Source organism: Tripterygium wilfordii, chromosome 18, assembly GCF_013401445.1.
Source record: "Tripterygium wilfordii isolate XIE 37 chromosome 18, ASM1340144v1, whole genome shotgun sequence".
Lineage (NCBI taxonomy): Eukaryota > Viridiplantae > Streptophyta > Magnoliopsida > Celastrales > Celastraceae > Tripterygium > Tripterygium wilfordii.
The window spans coordinates 8,323,771-8,342,058 of NC_052249.1; the positions used below are offsets into that span (position 1 = coordinate 8,323,771).

An 18,288-nucleotide genomic window follows, 5' to 3' on the forward strand; every position below is an offset into this window, starting at 1 on the left:
GATTCTATCATTTCCATCACAACCAAAATATACACAAATGGTTTTTGGGGGGGGGGGGAGGTGTTAGGAGGCCACCATTTTGTTGTGTCAATCCATGGTCCTTGTGGGGAATATATGCACCATGCACAAACTTTCTTTTATAAAACTGTCTCTACAGCAATCCACAGACAAATTTCAAAAGAAATGCACAAGCTTACAAAAAGCTTCGCAAGAAGTCAAATAATCCCCTCTTCTGTTCTCCATGCATTGTAGAAAAACAAGTAATGCTGTATTTGTGACCTTGATCAGAATTAACCACATACGCAAAAAACTAATTAAGAGTCCAAATAACCAGTTTACGATATACAGATTCGACTTAAAAGACTACAGATTCGACTATGGAATAAGAACGAGACAAGCTACGATGAAGAGAGAGGTATCGGCTTCACAGCATTTTGAATCCGCATAAACGCTGTCCTCACCCTTTCCTTCAGACCTTCATTCTCACTCTCAACATCACCACTCTTTTTGTCAAGGTATGCTGCATTCCCATCAACATTAATCACCAGCCTCCCATCTTCCCCTAGCTTCACGTCTCCAAAAAGTGAAAGGAGAAGTACATGGATTACCTTCTCTGCCTTCCTCTCATTCTCTTCCTCTGACTTTACGGCCTCAGATTCGACCACAACTTTAGGTACTTCTCGACTGATGTTCAGAACTAGAGCTACAACTGAGTCTGAAACCATGTTGCTAATAGGATCTGAACTCCAATGCAGTGAAACATGCTTCTCAGAATCCTGTTTAACTGTAACTTGATCATGTACTCGCAAGGTTGGAACCCCGGACTCCTCGTCCACAGAAGACTCAACGCTTTCATATATCTGCTCAAGCCGATGTTTTATCACACCAAAGGCGCCAGAATAAGGTATAGTTATCCTCTGAAAAATATGTGCAGTTGACAACTGTGAGAAGACATGAAGATCATCCGGAGCCATTATTTGGTAAGTAAAGCCTTTCTTCACTAGTATGCCACTGACATTTTCACCAACTTCCGGCGTCTTTTCGGCCAGTTTCCCAATGGCCTTTGCCATTTTCTCAGAGTTGAAGTACATCTCAACAGATTGACAATTCTTTGGGGTTAAGATTTTGGTGTTGCTGTCAACAAACTCGGAGAGCAGCTTCTGTTTTAGCCTTCCCATCTGATTTGCTTCTCCATGAACAAGAATTATGTTGGGTGGCATGAGTTCTTTCAGGAATGTACTTGTCTGAGCGTAGTCAGCATGGGCAGAGAAGGAGATATAGTGAACTTGCATGTTGAGAGCTGCAGTTAGCCCATTCATGAGCGTGACTTCCTTTGGTTCATTGATGATTGTCTTTGCCAATGTTCCTTCAACAACATATCCAGGTATTACACAAGCATTTTTCTTATCAGAACACCACATGTCAAAGAGTTGCCGAGACAAACCACTTTGAATCCCACCAGGAGTTGCCATCACCACTGATGGGCCTACATCACTAAAATCTTCAATGCTATTCAATGGAGATATGTGCTTGAATTTGAAGGGATTTGAGTTCGCAAACTGATTACGTATCCTCTCATTCATGGAAAGGATGTATGTCTGATAAACAGTCATACATTTCTTCGCCAGCGGAGAAGCATAATATATTGGAATATTATGGAGCTCAGGATGGTTTGCCCAATACTCATCGAGGATCAGGAGGAGTTCTTGGGCACGGCCAAGGGCGAATGCTGGGATTAAGACACGACCCCCTTGAGAGATGGTTGAGTGGATAACATCAGTGAATCGCTTCTCCCGGATATGCCGAGGTTGATGGAGCTGGACACCATATGTAGATTCGATTATGCAGATGTCAGGGGAGAATTGAGGAAGCTCCGCAGCACGAAGATGTCGGTCTTCTTCACGGGAATAGTCCCCAGTATAGAGTACCCGCACACCAGCAATGTCAACCATGAACATGGCAGCACCAAGGACATGGCCAGCAGTATAACACCAAAATTTAATCCCGTTTACCTCCAATGTTTGATGAAAATCAATTACCTGCAGTTTATTAATAAGAATCAGTGAAAGACCACAGAGATAGATGTTTACAAGCTAGAAAGCAAATGTAAGCAAGAAAACAAGGTCAATGTAAGTATATAGTCCATTTATTCAATAGAAATTACTTGAAAAATGTCATCTTTCAAATGAACCATATTCCTACATTTTCCCACTTATGTGCAACACTGTTTCGAATAATCTCATTTCTGTTCCAATTCACAGAAAATAAGCCATCAAAAACATATTAAACCCCAGCCCTTATCTTGTATGGTAAAATTGTATTTTAGCACCAAGAAGGTGCAAGGCTGCAAACACAGAAGTACAAGGAGGCTAAACAGAGAGCCTCAAAGAAGAAAGTGCCCAAATTTAAATAGTAAGAAATTTTGGGTCAGCATACTTATTAGCTACATATATTTTAAAACTTGTTAACTAAATATTAATCGCCTAATGCTTAATTTCTGCAGCCATGAAAGGTTTCAGTGTCAAGCAATAGCAAGGGAGTAGTCCACAAGCAAAAATTCCTGCAAGAGGAATCCCAAATTAAGTATAAGATGATAAGAAACAAAAACCAAGAGTTGATCGGAATTTAAGACAATCAACATTAGACGTGTTATGAATTTTAAGAAAACACGAAGATAGTGATGTGTTCTATAATTATGCAACATAAGATGCATAAAAGCAAGTGCAACTGTTTTCATTGCAACACTTTTAAGAATCAAAAAATAATCCAAGATGCATAAAAACAACATGAACTATGGGATGATAACAAAAAAAACACCAAGAAAATGATACTACTTTAAGACAACCAACATCAGTATAAATCAAATGAAAGTGACAAATAAAGTTCATGAGAGCAACAAGAAAATAATGTCCTTCATTCAGTTGGCAATTTACAGAGGAATACATGAAAAGAGGGGTATAAAGCGTGGAAACCTCTTTCCGTGTTATTAAGGATAGATTGTTAGTTAATGTTTCTACCTGGATTCATCAATCTCCTGAAACAGATGTATGTCATCTTTTCAATGTACTAGATATGATCTCTTGTAGATAGTCCTAGTGCTTACTAGGTCAGCACACTCTTGGGGCCTCTTTAATGTGTTTCCATTTTTCTTCTAAGGAAGAATGAAAGTTCATAACAGTTCAGGACATAGTTGCAAAGTAAATCAAAAAATTTGAAACCGAGATAAGTGCATGGACAGAAACCAATACAAAGCATGCGAAGATTATTTACACACCTCAATTTTTTCCATAGAGCGGTTGATGTCTTGCTCATCAAACAGCATATCTTCAACCGAAACCTTGCTCACTTTTACATAATCCGTCAAAAGCAACTTGTATATAGCCTTTGTTGCATGGGTCATAAATACTCGACCTTTGAATGTGGTCTAAAAAAATTATTGCAAATTTAGTTTTTGCTCAAAAAAAAGTATTAAAAATCTGGTTCATTTGACATCAAATCATATAAACCTACAGAAATTTCGACATCAAATCATCATGAAGGGAACAAACCTTCTCCAAGAAATAAGGTAGGGATGCAGCATGATCCAAGTGAAAGCTGCAAGAAAAATCATCACCTTTTAATGAATCGAAGTAAAATAGTTAAGCCTTTGCATGAGATAAAAAGGAGAGCTATGGCCCACTGGCAAATCAGAATCAGATACCATAAAAGCAGCATCTCAAATTTCCAAAAACACATTTGTTACCTCGCATAATGCTGACATATGGACAGCTAGGTGTGTAGATATGAATTATTCCAGAGCAGCTCAGGGAAAATATATACAGGACTGACAAACATCAGTTCGGAACTTTCTAAAACCCCAAATGCACAAGATCATCTTAGCTCAGAAGGTTATTCATTCCTATAATACTACAACATTTACCATTTTCACAGGGTGAATCAGATTGGCTTGCAATTTCTTCTTCCAAGCCTAATTTCGTTAGGTTTGCATCTGTTTCTCAAGAATCCAATATCAAATTTGATTTTCCATATTTCAAAAAATACTGACCCAATGAAAGACAACAAGTACAAAATAAGTGGAAAACAAAAAGGTTCCCATGAATATCTGAAAGTAGTTGTAATGTTCGGTTTACTGCATTGTCTCATGTGGTTCATTAATATACTTATATCCATATGGGACGAAGAAGCTAAGAGAGTTTTGTAAGCAATATCCTAACATGAATACATGATAACTATAACTAATATCTCACAAGGAAGAGATTAATGAATATTTGGAAGTTTACAACATTCTAGTTTCTACACCTTATGCAAATGACATATGCCAATAAGTTTGTATTGCATATTTTCTTAGCTGAGAAACAAACCCTCATATCCTTTTATGTTTGATGAGAAAAAAAAAGAACAACAAAGATAGAACTCCCACTAGCTAAAAATTCTAAACCGCCCCAATATAGCACCACCTCCTGATAAATAAGACTGAAAATGTTGGGGGAGAGGGAGTCAATATGCAGACATATTATCTTGTCTAAATGTTATGAACCTCTCTAGAATCAGGTGGCTATTTAAAAGAGCATAAAGAAACTTCTACATTCTAGACAAGGAGGTATCACAGCAAGCAGACAATAATATTTGGTTCAGAAAGATGAGCCACAAGCTATCATAAAAGCCACCTAAAAATAGAAATAAAGGAAAAACTATTTAAAATGAAAAAATATAGGAAATACATACTGTGTGATGAGAAGGACGTCAATAGTTGAAGGATCAATTTCATCAAAGTACGGCAATGCAGCCATACCAGAGTAAGCAGGATGAATTCCACAGTCAAACTACAAGCCAAAAGAAGTAAAAAAATGAGAAAATGAAATATAAAAATTTCGAATTGATTCTGAACATAAAGATGCATTTCAAGCGCGTAGAAAAACAGCACCATCACCATCACCATCACCATCAAGAAATCCATAACCTCAATACCGAAAATCAAGAAAGTGCCGCATTTATTGCATACCAGTACGGTTTTCCCTTTGTAGGACATGTACACGCAGGACCGACCGACTTCATTGCCAGCACCAAGAGGTGTTATAATAAGCTGATCACCTTCTCTTGTTACAAGTGTTACAGGCGGATCCCGTCTTTTGAGTGATTGTGATTGCCCAGTTGAAGCCATTCTCGGCTCACAAACTTCCTAACTGTCGGAGAACAAGACCAAACCTTATGAAAAATGAAAGATAGTCGAAATAAACTCACCTGCTCCGTTTTCCACAACAACCAACAGATTATGACAACGCTTAATTTCTCAGAAATCGTACGTGAGCAGAATAAATCGAGGAAATTAGAAAATTGCAGCATAAACGATTCAACGCCTTCCGTAAATTGAGCCTTTCGAAAACCAAATCAACATTTAAAAAAAAAAGAAGACAACAATCAGGCTTTCTGAACAGCCAAACAGGTGACGAGCATACACTCTTTCGTTACATACAGGCGCCTATACAACATACACATGTCTAAACAAATTTGCAAAAGAGAGTGGTATAATAAGTTAAGGGCAAAGAAAGAACTTACAGTGGACGAGATTTCTGGCGATTCTGGCGAGCGAGAGAGAGAATGCAAAGTACTTAAAACCCTAATTTCAAGATTCTTCCCCGCCCATCTGAAAAGTCGGCATCGCATCGGTCTATTAGACCACAAGTCGTGCCGCTATCGGTTCAGATCGAGAACCGGATCTTTAAAAAGAAGTAATTAAATAATTGTTGAAAATCAATAAAAATTAAAAAATTAAACTCGACCACAGTGGGAGTCGAACCCACAACCTTCTGATCCGAAGTCAGACGCGCTAATCCACTGCGCTATGCGGTCCCGGATGGTACGACGTCGAACAATATTGTTTATGACTATTAACTTTACAGTATGTGTGCACATTTAATGCTCATTATAGAACTGTGCTTGGGAGTTGGAATTTCCCTGGGTTTGGGTTTTTGAGTGTTCTAATAAAAAGCCTATGTTGGGAAGTTTTTAACAAAGTACCCATGAAAAATCATGGGAGGTGTTTGGGTAATTTTGTCGTTTCTTTTAGAACATGTAAAATGGAGGTGTTTCCATGTGTTATGAAATTTTGGGACTCTCTATAAGCAGATTTAGGGGTGACAAAATAGGTCTGGTTCGGATGATCGAATTCATTTGACCCAGATTAAATCAACTTTGAACATAAATTATATGTATGAAATTCGGGTCCAAACACAAAAATTTTGTCCGAACCCCAACTTGAATTAGGTTATTGTCCGAATTTAAACCATTCAGGGTTTGGTCAATTAAGTACGTCTGAAATCAAATCCGGGTCAGGGTACAAATATGTAAATATTTCGTAAACATGTGTCGTTATCTGACCCAAAACCAACCCATAATCAATTTTTTGTCATCCCTAAGCACATTATACGTGAAAAACATGGAAAGATAAATAAATTAAAGTAAGGATAATTTAATATTTTATCTTCTTAGTAAACTCAAAACTCTTAAGTATGAGTTCAAATCACACGTAAAAAACATGGAAAGATAAATAAATTAAAGTAAGGGTAATTTAATATTTTATCTTCTTAGTAAACTCCTAAAAACACATGAACTCAAAACTCTCAAGTATGAGTTCAGTTTTTTTTCAAAACCCCAACCCACCAAAGTTCCAAAACTCTTTGTAAACTGTACTTTAAAAAATCGTCAAAATCCATGCATCTCAAGCCCCAAGCACACCCTAAATGTGTTAGGTATACAAATGTGATTAAGATCTCATATCGGTTAAGTATAAGAAACATAACTGTTTAATATACACATAAGGGCTCATAACATTGTTTTATGATTTTAGGTTTAGATGGGTTTCAAAAGTGTATGTTAGTCCTATGCGTGCACACACACAAATAAACATGTGCAAGCATGTGATTGAGCACTTCGAAGTCATATATCTCCAACAAGTGATAGTAGAGCCTAAGGTTATGGCTAAGCGTGAACTAATTGATAGGAATAGTATGTTAAAGACCATTATTTTATGTAATATACAAACCCGATTTATTTATTTGAATAAAATATATTTAGCATTTAATATGAGAACAAACATATTGACATCAGTGTCTTTTATTCTATATGGTATATGAATTGGTGTGTAGAATCTAAGCATGCACACAGAAGATCAATTCATAAGTTCCTATCGAATATAAGTAAGCGATCACAACTAAGACGGAATTCGACAAACCGTCGGCTTGGCTGTGGTATGGTATTTCAGTATACCTATCTTGGTTACGGAGAGCGGCAAATCTTGAACTTACTATACCAGTACACTCGGAGTGTATTGATCAGGACTATGTGTGAGTCAATTTTCCCAGTCTGACTGTATGGAAAATTGTACACTCACATAGACGTTATAGAATTGTTCATATTCTTAATTTATTAAAGATTATTAGTACATGTGTATTTAATGTACGAGACTTTGATTTACTAAAGGGTGAGGTCTTTTTGTACAGACCAACAAACATCAAGTGAGTTGGGTCACCGCATTAAATGTACGATGAAAAATATCTGTAACTTAACGTGAGGAATTTCATGAACAAGTATAACGAAAGGCTTAGATTTAATTTGAGATAAAAACAGGGAGTGCAATTATAATATTTTAGTGAAATATATTATAATTTATGAAATATAATTATGTCCATAGGTTTGGGCTGATAATTAAATTCATAGGAAACCCATGTTTTATTTTTCCTAGTTGGTCCCCACTGTAACATAGAAGCCCAATACTAGAAGATACAGGAAAACCAAAACGGATCGGAATTAGGAGAGGAAGAGGCTTAGGGGCCGACCCACCTAGGGAGAAAACCCTAGGTGTGGCCGACCCTATAAATACACACATGGTGTGTGTTTTGACAACACAAGTTTTGAGACACCAACTGGCCTCTCTACTCTCTAATCGTTTCCACTAGTTTTGGTTTGTGTTCTTTAGGTTCTTGGAGAAAAGAGACCACCCTCTAAATCCAAGTTTGAGAATTGGTGCATACGGTGGAAGATCCGCAGGTTTGAGCTTAGTATCAAACTCGTTGACTCCATCCTTTATTCCTGATTATTAGAGATCAAATCAGAGAGATCTCAAGGTAAATAATCTACTTGCAATTAATTGATATATGGTTTATGCTATGGTGATTAGTATTTGATAAGAAATTTTTTGAAACTTGTCTAGCTATTGTTTATGTCTGTGAGGTCCTTATACGCTTTCGCGAGTTGCATGTTTCCAACACTAAGTGTCAAGAAATAGGCAAACACAAGTGTGCCAAGATTTGTTGTCAGTCCAAAGATTTTGATATGGGGTTATACCAAATTTGACCTGCCACCAAACAAGTTGTCTGCTGGTTTGAGGTTGCCTTAATGGATAGACTTAGAATTTAATTCATTTCAAGTGAGAAAAGCATGAGATAGAAAGCTAACACCATAATGAGATCACTTCTATTAACAAAATAAAAAACAATACATCACTGGAAATGCATTAGGATTTTCAGTGAGAATACATTCTGAAATGTATGAAAGAACGTAGTTTAAAAGCTAAATCAAACATGATAATAGTGGAGGCTACAACCATGGAGGCTTGAAAGTAAATAAATGGGCTAATTTACCATAGTCATGCTAAGAAAGTAATAAAGTTTGTAGACGCAGAGTCTGTGTTTGACGCGGGGTGAGTGTGAATCTCTCTTATTCCTCTTCGTAGAGTCTTCCTCTTGGTCAAGGTGGTCTTCATCTCCTACTTCCTTGGCACTATCTTGACATGCTCTATAGTGGTAGATCATGTGAATGTGTCTTCTTATTTGCTGCTTGAGTTGCATGGTAAAAGCTATCCATAACTGCAACATCTTCAAAGTAGTGGGGAACACGGTGAAAGTCCCAGGCCGTTTCCCTTCTTCTAGGTGGATATGGGAGCAATAGGAACATGCAACTTGTTATACTCTCTTAGAATATAGGCCTCATGTTGGCTATTGAGGAGAAGTGTTAGACGGCTGCCATTTGTTACTACTCATGTATGCTAGAATGTCGGAATATGTCGTCTTGCTCAACACACATAACGAAAATGGTTCTAGTATCTGGTTATCATGTAATTTCTAGGGACATGTCTAAGACAAGTTAGGAACGTGCAGGCTGCAAACTCTGTATTTTCCTAAACTCTGTTGAGCTTATCCAACTAAAATATCTCTCATTTAATAACAAACCACTTAACAACAGGAGAAATGGTTGTATCACGAAATCCATGTACTGTGGCCTTTTCAGACATGCTTCTTCAGACAACCTTGATTTCCAACAACTAATCTCTGGATTTTATCTCAAATAAAATTGGATTATCTAAAAAATGAACAAATGTCAATATAAAATCTCATTGTCTTTGCCAAGTGTTTGTTGGAAATCAGATGTCCTAAGCCATTGGTGGGTCCTAAAACGTCACATGTCATCAAATGATTGAAAATCACTTTTGGTACAAATAGATACCAAGTTTCCAATATTATATGATATCATATAATGTCCATAGTTTATAAAATAACTATTTTCTTTCAAGAGGAATCATAAGCCAAAAATGAATAAGAAAATCACTTTTATATAATAACTATCTGTCTTTAAAATGGATGAGGATGAGGAAGGGTAGGTTGGTCCTATAAATCCTATAAGTCAGAGTCTTGGACCCATTAAGGTCAAGAGGAGAAGTGAGCTTGGTCTTTGTGATATTTAGCGAAATATGTTTGTTCCTGGGTCTAATGATAAAATCGCAGTGGAGGGCTTAGGGCCAAGTCCAGATAAAAGTTCTCCGAACATGGATATTAGGTCGAAAGAAATTAATATCATCCTTGAAAGTTCTAGCAAATCTCTTCATATTCGAGCCTGGTTTTATTACGATGCCTAGCAAGAAGCCTTCTCCAACCTCTTCTCAGAGGAAGGGGGCTCGTATGAAATTCAAAGCTAGGATTATCCCTGTTGACAAGATCGTTAATTGCATTTTAGGTTTTTCTGTTAGAATAGTTACTAGAGGGGTTGTCTATTTTGTTTGATTGTTTCCCTGTTACATTTACCATGTAGTCTAGATCATGTATACATGGGCAGTTATTTCGTGTTCTGTTAGGATTTCTGTAAGGCTATTAAAAGCCAAAACTCAGTTGCATTGAATAAGAAGTCATTCCCAATTTGTATTGTGTTCATGATTTTCTAGTTCATAACAAATTGGTATCGGAGCCTCCACTGGGCCTGAGAAAAAGAAAGCCGCAGTCTTTCGAGTGACTTGCATTCAAAAATAGAGAGAAACATGACGAGTGAGGGAAACTTTGTTCAACCTACAATACCTCACTTTGATGGTCACTACTATCATTGGCGAATGTTGGTGGAGAATTTCCTAAGGTCCAAGGGATATTGGAGCATGGTGGAGACAGGTTATACAGAGCCAGAAGCTGGAGTAGCTATGACTATGACGCAACAAAAAAGACTAGAAAAGCTGAGGTTGAAAGATTTGAAGGTGAAGAACTACTTGTTTCAAGCGATCAACAGAACCATTTTGGAGATCATCTTGCAGAAAGACACCTCAAAGCAGATCTAGGATTCAATGAAGAGAAAATATTAGGGAAACACTAGGGTGAAGCACTTAACACTTCAGGCTCTCAGGAAGGAATTTGAAACTCTTGAAATGAAATCAGGTGAGAGTGTCACAGATTATTTTTCTCGAGTTATGTTTGTTGCGAACAAGATGAGCGTGCATGGGGAGCAAATGCAAGATGTGACTGTTGTGGAAAAAATTCTTAGATTCTTAACTGACAAATTCAATTATATAGTTTGTTCAATTGAGGAATCTAAGGATATAGATCAACTCACAATTGATGAATTGCAGAGTTCATTGATTGTGCATGAGCAGAAATTCTACAAGCACAATAGAGAGGAACAAGCTTTGAAGATGACTTATGAAGACAAGTTTGGAGGAAGAGGTCATGGAAGAAACACTTTTAGAGGAAGAGGGTGCCAAGTTTTCAACAAATCCATTGTTGAATGCTACAAATGTCATAAACTTGGACACTTCCAATATGAATGTCCAACATGGGATAAAGAGGCTAATTACGCAGAGTTGGATGAGGAAGAAGAAATGGTTTTAATGTCATATGTTGAAATGCATGCAGCCAAACGAGAGGATGCCTGATTCTTAGACTCAGGTTGTTCAAATCATATGTGTGGTGATAAGGCTATGTTTAGTGAGCTTGATGAGAGTTTTCGATAGTTGGCGAAGCTGGGAAATAATACCAGAATGCATATGCTTGGAAAAGGAAATGTGAGGCTGCACATGAATGGGTTTATTCATGTGATCACAGGAGTTTTTTATGTCCCAAAGCTTAAGAATAATCTCTTAAGCATAGGATAACTGTAGGAGAGGGGACTAGCTATTTTAATCCAATCAGGAAAGTGCAGGATCTACCATCCAGAGAGAGGTATGATCATCCAAACTGAGATGACAACCAATATGATATTTGTCTTGTTGGCCAAGTCTCAAGCAAAGAAAGCCTCATGTTTCCACACAACAACTCAAGACCTCACCCATCTCTAGCATCGTAGGTATGGCCACCTCAGTCACAAGGGTTTAAGAACCTTGTAATTCAAGAAAATGGTGCGTGGCTTGCCACAACTCCCAACCTCAAAGGTGGTATGCACAGATTGCATGGTTGGCAAGCAACATAGAAATCCCATTCCGAAGAAAAGCACTTGGAGAGCTTCATAGAGATTGCAACTCATCCACGCAGATATCTGTGGTCCAATCACTTCTACATCTAACAGCAAGAAAAGGTACTCCTTGTGCTTCATTGATGATTACAGTAAAAGAGCATGGGTTTATTTTCTGATAGAGAAGTCTGAGGCTTTTACCAATTTCAAATACTTTAAAAATCTTGTTGAGAAAGAAACTGGTTTGTTCATCAAGTGCTTACGCATTGATCTAGGAGGTGAGTTCAACTTAGAGGAGTTTAGTGAGTTCTGTAAGCGGAATGAAATTAAGCGGCAACTGACCACAACCTACATTCCTTAACAAAACGGAGTGGTAGAAAGAAAGAATTGAACTGTAATGAATATGGTTAGGTCCATGCTTTCAGAAAAAGGAATTCCCAAAACCTTCTGGCCTGAAGCAGCGAACTGGACTGTGTATGTTTTGAATCAGTGTCCAACTCTTGTAGTGAAAAATGTAACTCCTGAAGAAGCTTGGAGTGGAGTGAAGCCATCAGTTGAACACCTTAGAGTATTTGGTTGTGTGTCACACGTTCATGTGCCAGATGCAAGAAAAACCAAGATGGAGAATTAAATTTTCAGTTGTGTTTTGTTCGGAGTTAGCAAAGAATCAAAGGCCTACAGACTTTATGATCCTATCTCTAAGAGGATTGTAATAAGTAGGGATGTTATCTTTGAGGAAGAAAAATAATGGGACTGGGATAAGAGTTATGAGGAGCAGCTTTTAGTTGAGTTAGAGTGGGGTGATGAAGAGGGCAGTACAACAATATATGAAATTGAAGAGGCAATAAGTGAAGAAGGTGATACAATCAAAGAAGTTGAAAATGGTTCTCCAAATGAAGTTGTATCTCCCAATTCAGCAGATGAAGAAAACATTCATGATGTAGAGGAAGGAAGGGTGAGACAACCACCAGTATGTTTGAGGGATTATGTTAGTGGAGAAGGGTTTTTCGAGGAAGAAAATGGATGTGGAAATAAAGGCAATTGAGAAGAATAAAACATGGAGATTGACAGAGTTACCAACTGGAGCCAAGAAAGTAGGTGTCAAATGGATTTATAAGACCAAGCTTAATGAATATGGTGAGGTGGATAAATACAAAGCACGCCTAGTAGCTAAAGGGTATACTCAACAGCATGAGGTGGACCACACAGAAGTGTTTGCTCCTGTAGCAAGAATGGATATAGTCCGCATGATTATTGCCCTAGCAGCACAGAGAAATTGGCCAATCTACCAGCTTGATGTTAAATATGCTTTTCTTCATGGAGAATTGAGTGAGGATGTGTATGTAGAGCAACCAAGAAGCTACGAGCAAAAGGGTGGTGAACACAAAGTCTATAAGCTAAAAATGGCTTTGTATGGACTAAAACAAGCTCCACGAGCTTGGTTTAGTCGCATCGAAGCTCACTTTGTTAGTGAAGGATTCCAAAGAAGCCACAGTGAGCAGACCTTGTTTGTTAAGACGAGCAAAGAAGGTAAGATTTTAATAGTGAGTGTTTATGTGGATGATTTGATTTATACTGGAGATGATGAGCTCATGATGGCTTAGTTTAAGAACTCGATGATGAGAGAATTTGATACGACTGGCTTGGGAAAGATGAGGTTCTTTCTGGGTATTGAAGTATTACAAAAAACTAATGGGATTTATATTTGCCAAAGAAAGTATGCTTTTGAGGTCTTGAAACGATTTGGGATGGAAGGGAGTAATTCTGTGATGAGTCCTATAGTTCCTGGTTTTAAGATGTGCAAAGATGAAGGTGGAGTTAAAGTTGATGAGACATTCTACAAGAAAATTGTAGGAAGTCTTATGTATATCACTGCCACGCGACCAGATTTGATGTTTGTTGTTAGTCTTATAAGTCCATTCGTGGCACAACCAACAGAATTGCATCTACAAGCAGCAAAGAGGGCTCTAAGGTACTTGAAGGGCACGATCAATTATGGAATCTTCTATAGGAAAGGAGGGAATGAGGAGCTCATTGCATATACAGACAGTGATTATGTTGGTGACATGGAGGATAGAAAGAGCACGTCTGGTTATGTTTTCTTGTTGAGTAGAGGAGCAATCTCTTGGTCCTCAAGAAAGCAACCTATAGTTACTATTTCAACAACAGAAGCTGAGTTTGTGGCAGCTGCAGCGTGTGCTTGTCAAGCTGTGTGGATGAGGAGGATTCTGGAAAAGTTAAGTCATTCTCAAGAAGGTTGTACCACTGTGCTGTATGACAATAATTCAACTATCAAGCTCTCTAAAAATCCAGTTATGTATGGGCGCAGTAAGTACATTGATGTGCATTTCCATTTTCTGCGTGATCTTACTAGAGATGGAGCTGTTGAACTTGTTCATTGTGGGACTCAAGATCAAGCGATAGACTTAATGACCAAACCACTCAAATTGGATGCTTTTCTGAAACTTCGAGAGGAGCTGGGAGTTCGTGAGATTGTTGATAGCAGTTAGTTTAACGGAGGGATTGATAAGATCGTTAATTGCATTTTAGGTTTTTCTGTTAAAATAAATCCCTAGTTACTAGGGGGTTGTTTATTTTGTTTGACTCTTTCCCTATTGCATTTACCACGTAGTCTAGATCATGTATACATGGGCTGTTATTTCGTGTTCTGTTAGGATTTTTGTAAGGCTATTAAAAGCCAAAACTCAGTTGCATTGAATAAGAAGTCATTCCCAATTTGTATTGTGTTCTTGATTCTCTAGTTCATAACAAAAGTCTCATATTTAATTAACCTAATCTCAACATCTTGGAACCCTAACATGCTCTCATCTTCGTTTGATCCTCCTAAAGTGGCTGCCATCAACTCCATCCCAATCTATTCTCAGAATGCCAAAGATACGTTTATGTGGCTGCACAATCAGGATGGCTCAATTTCGATTGAATCAGCGTTCAGACTTGCGCTATATAGTAGTTTATTTGATAATCCAAATTCCTAATTTCCAATGCTAGCAATTCCATGGTCCAAGTTGTATAAGCTCTATTATTTTATTTGGTTTGCAAGGGAAAAGTTGGGATACAATAAACCCACTTTAGCATATCAGATGTGGTTTTTAAGGCTTTAATGCTTAAATTTGGACCTTACAATTGCATGACTCCTTCAGTAGTTTCAAGGCCAGTAATCAATCACTGGATTCATCCCTGACAGGCTGAAAGTTAAAGAGTTGAGACGATTGTTAGGGATTCATTTGGCAGGATCTTCGCCTCAAGTTACAAGAGCATTTCTTTGGTAGGTGAGAGTTTATATAGTGAAGTGGCAACTCTTTGTTTTTTTGACACTCAACTTGCTATTCTGCATTTCTAAAATTTCGTATTACAAGGGATGCTCTTACTATTGCTTCGGAGTTGCAAGTTAAGAGGACTGATTTGACTCCTTATGGACTTTGTATGGAATCAATTATCCTTCTTATCGAGGGATTTGGATGTGAGGTGGTTCATACCTCAAGTACAACAATCAATTAGCCGATTCTCTAATGCGTTTACAAATGAACTTTAGAGTGTGTTTGGATAGAGGAATTTGGAGGGAAGGGAGAGGAGAGGAGAGTAGGGAAGAGAAGAGAGTGAATAATAATTTTCTTTCTCTCTTGTTTGGATAGATAAAAAAGAAATGAAAGAAAATTAGTTTAATTTACTAATTTATCCTCTCTTTTTTATGTTAGAGAGTGTTATGTACAAGAGTAAAATATGTTTTTAATATATAAATAACTTAATAAATTATCCCTTCCTTCTAAATGACTCCATTTTTGGGAGGAAGAATTTTGACAAAAATTTAATGAAATATTCTCTCCCTAATTTTTTATAAATTATCCAAATAAGAGAATTAGAAGGAAGCTCCATTTCATTTCTTTCCAAATCTCTCAATCCAAACACACATTCTAAAATCGGCTATTGCTTTTAGGACAAGTTTATAATATTTTAATGCTTATTGCTGCAAACCGACTGGTTGATTTTATGATATATCTACTTTAAATTTGAAAACAAAAGAAAAGAGCACGAAAAAAAAAATACTTCAAATGGCATATATAAACCTATACAACCAACCATGGTCGGATGGGTTCAGCCAGTATGGATTCAATGAGGATGCCTGGGTTCGTTGCCTTATGGATGTGGAGAGGGGTCGGTGGAATGAAAATATGATTCGCAGTGTTTTTTTAGAAGAGGTGGCCTTAAAGATTTTAAGTATTCCCTTGTACCCAAGGAATGGTCCGGACCAGCTGAGTTGGGATGGCACAAAATCGGGAGTGTATTCAGTGAGAAGTGGTTATCACAGGGCTATTGCTATTAAAAGGCAAGGGGAGGCCTCTCATTCTTCGGGAGATGGCAGCAAGCCCTTATGGTCTACAGTTTGGTCCTTGCCGATTCATACTTCTACCAAATCTTTCGTGTGGCGAGCTTTACATAATGCTTTACCCACATATATAAACCTCTTTAAGCGCAAGGTTAGCAGTGATTTTCGATGTCCATTATGCAAACAAGAGCCTGAATCAAGTCTACAAATCTTATGGAGCTGCAAATACTCCGTGATGGTTTTTAATAATAGCATCAAATCCATTCAGAAGCTGCATTCTAGTTTTACTAATTTTGAGCTTTTTTGGGTTAGTGCAATGGACAAGCTGGAGATGAGGGATTTAGCGACTTTGGCTACGACTTGTCGGATGTTATGGCAAAGGCGCAATGCTTTCATTCATGAGAATGAATTTATGAACTCGGTGCTTTTGGCAAAATATGCTATTAGTTCTGTAAATTCAGACTCCGCAGAAATGCCTCTTCCTTTTGGGCCCACTATGGGTGCAGTTGGGCTACTGATGGAAGTTTGGCAGCCTCCACAGGCGGGTGTTTTTAAGGTTAATTGGGATGCATGCATGTGCGGATCTTCGAACAAGATGGGTGCTGGTGTGATTATTCGAGACTCGGTGGGAGACATTATGGCAGCAAAAATTTCATCCAGACATTTTATTCTTTCTCCTTCTTTGGCTGAGGCTGAAGCGGCCTTATCGACAGTGGAGTTTGCTTTTGATTTGGGGTTTAGAAGTATTATTCTAGAAGGGGATTCTCTTATTATAGTACAAGACATCCAATCTGAAGCGGATTCTCCATTGAATGCTTGGAGTAGTACGATTAAGGAGATCAGGAATCGTCTGGGTGCTTTTATGTATTGGCAAGTAACTCATGTGAGGAGGTCTGGTAATGAAGCTGCCCACTGTTTGGCAAGGGAGGCTTTAAAGATTGGTGATGAAATTGTTTGGATTGAAGAAAGCCCAGTTTTCCTGTTGCAGGCTGTCCAGAAGGATTAAAGACTCATGTGTCAAGCCTAATCTTTTGGTTTTTTGCAGTTCGGTCCTTTGTTCCTTTGTTGTAGTTTTTATATAATGGATTCATCCTGTTTCGTTTCTCTCTGGAAGTTGATACTTCGTACTGTGTGGGTTTGAGCTTTCTCACCCATGTGTATGTGTGCCTTGCAAGTTATTATGGAAGTGTAGTCCCAGGGACTTGCTCCTGGTTTTTCAAAAAAAAAAAAAGAAATCTATACAGAGCAGTTTCAATATTTGAGACAAAAAAAAAAAAAAAACAAAAACAAAACTCATTCGAGACAAGACAAACAAACATCTAGTGTAGCCAACAACTACATATGGAGGAAGACGACCTCAAACAAGAGAAATTAGTAAATTATGCAACGAGCTCTGCTTCTTTGTGAGTCTCAAGAACAACATCAGACTGAGGATAAGCAACACAAGTAAGCACCCACCCATCATTCATCTGATCATCATCGAGGAAGCTACCATCAGACTGCTCCACATGCCCTTCAACCAGCTTTGCTGCACAAGAAGAGCAAGAACCTGCCCTGCACGAGTAGGGCAGGTCAATACCTTTGTCCTCTGCAACGTCAAGAATGTATTCGTCATCCGGGCACTCAAATTCTACTGGTCCATCTGGTGTTAGCAGCTTCACTTTGTATGCTGCCATTGCTGTGATGCGTCCACCATTCCCCCCACCCTTCACTCCAAAAACAGCCTGACCCATGTTGGGAAAAGCCCGCAGGCTTGTCACCGTCGGCTGCTGCCTCCTTACAAAGGAGGTGCAGAGCATGGAACCTGCAGAGAGAGTGGCTGTGGAGGCCATGTCTTTTGCTGTTAGAGTTGGAGGGTGATTAGATGACTAGAAGAATGGAGTCTTTCTTTGCTTTACTTATGGGGGCTAAAAGGGGTTGAGGGGGAGGGACTGTGGGGTGTAGATATAACAGAGGAGGCTTGTGGTGATAGTGTATCCAGGAGATGGATGGCATGAGCTCCTATCTGCTACGTGGCAACCTTTTGTGGCTTGCATTATCTTGTGTATAAACATTCATACCAGATGGCCCCTTTTTTTCTTCTTCTTTTTTTTCTTTTTTTTTTCTGGTGAAACCAAAACGTCAACGTTTAATCATAACCATTTTTAGGCCGTCGCCACCGCCACCGCCACCGCCACCAGCAGGCCCATTTTCACCACTTTACATAAGAGTTACACACCTATTTGTTAAAAAGATGAAATATC

General features: G+C 38.2%; 2 protein-coding genes and 1 non-coding gene across 4 annotated transcripts; all 3 read right to left on the minus strand.

Moving 5' to 3' along the window:
- Positions 1 to 117: 117 nt before the first annotated feature.
- LOC119984248 (cleavage and polyadenylation specificity factor subunit 3-I) lies at positions 118 to 5,693 on the minus strand. Of its 2 annotated transcripts, none has more exons than XM_038828111.1 (6): positions 5,557 to 5,693; positions 5,003 to 5,183; positions 4,726 to 4,823; positions 3,549 to 3,594; positions 3,275 to 3,424; positions 118 to 2,039 (listed from the first exon to the last, which is right to left on the minus strand). In XM_038828111.1, exons 2-6 carry the CDS (start codon positions 5,159 to 5,161, stop codon positions 399 to 401), a joined length of 2,094 nt encoding a protein of 697 aa, XP_038684039.1. In that variant the 5' UTR covers positions 5,162 to 5,183; positions 5,557 to 5,693; the 3' UTR covers positions 118 to 398. The 2 variants fall into 2 exon arrangements, with proteins under 2 accessions (XP_038684039.1, XP_038684040.1); XM_038828112.1 differs by having other exon boundaries at positions 5,003 to 5,205; positions 5,557 to 5,651.
- Positions 5,694 to 5,776: 83 nt separating this feature from the next.
- TRNAR-UCG lies at positions 5,777 to 5,850 on the minus strand. Its single transcript has one exon. It is a non-coding gene; the product is annotated as a tRNA-Arg (tRNA).
- Positions 5,851 to 17,321: 11,471 nt separating this feature from the next.
- Positions 17,322 to 18,096, minus strand: LOC119984206 (ferredoxin-like). The gene has a single exon (XM_038828044.1). The coding sequence runs from the start codon at positions 17,875 to 17,877 to the stop codon at positions 17,425 to 17,427; it is 453 nt and encodes a 150-aa protein (XP_038683972.1). The 5' UTR covers positions 17,878 to 18,096; the 3' UTR covers positions 17,322 to 17,424.
- Between the last annotated feature and the right edge of the window lie 192 nt (positions 18,097 to 18,288).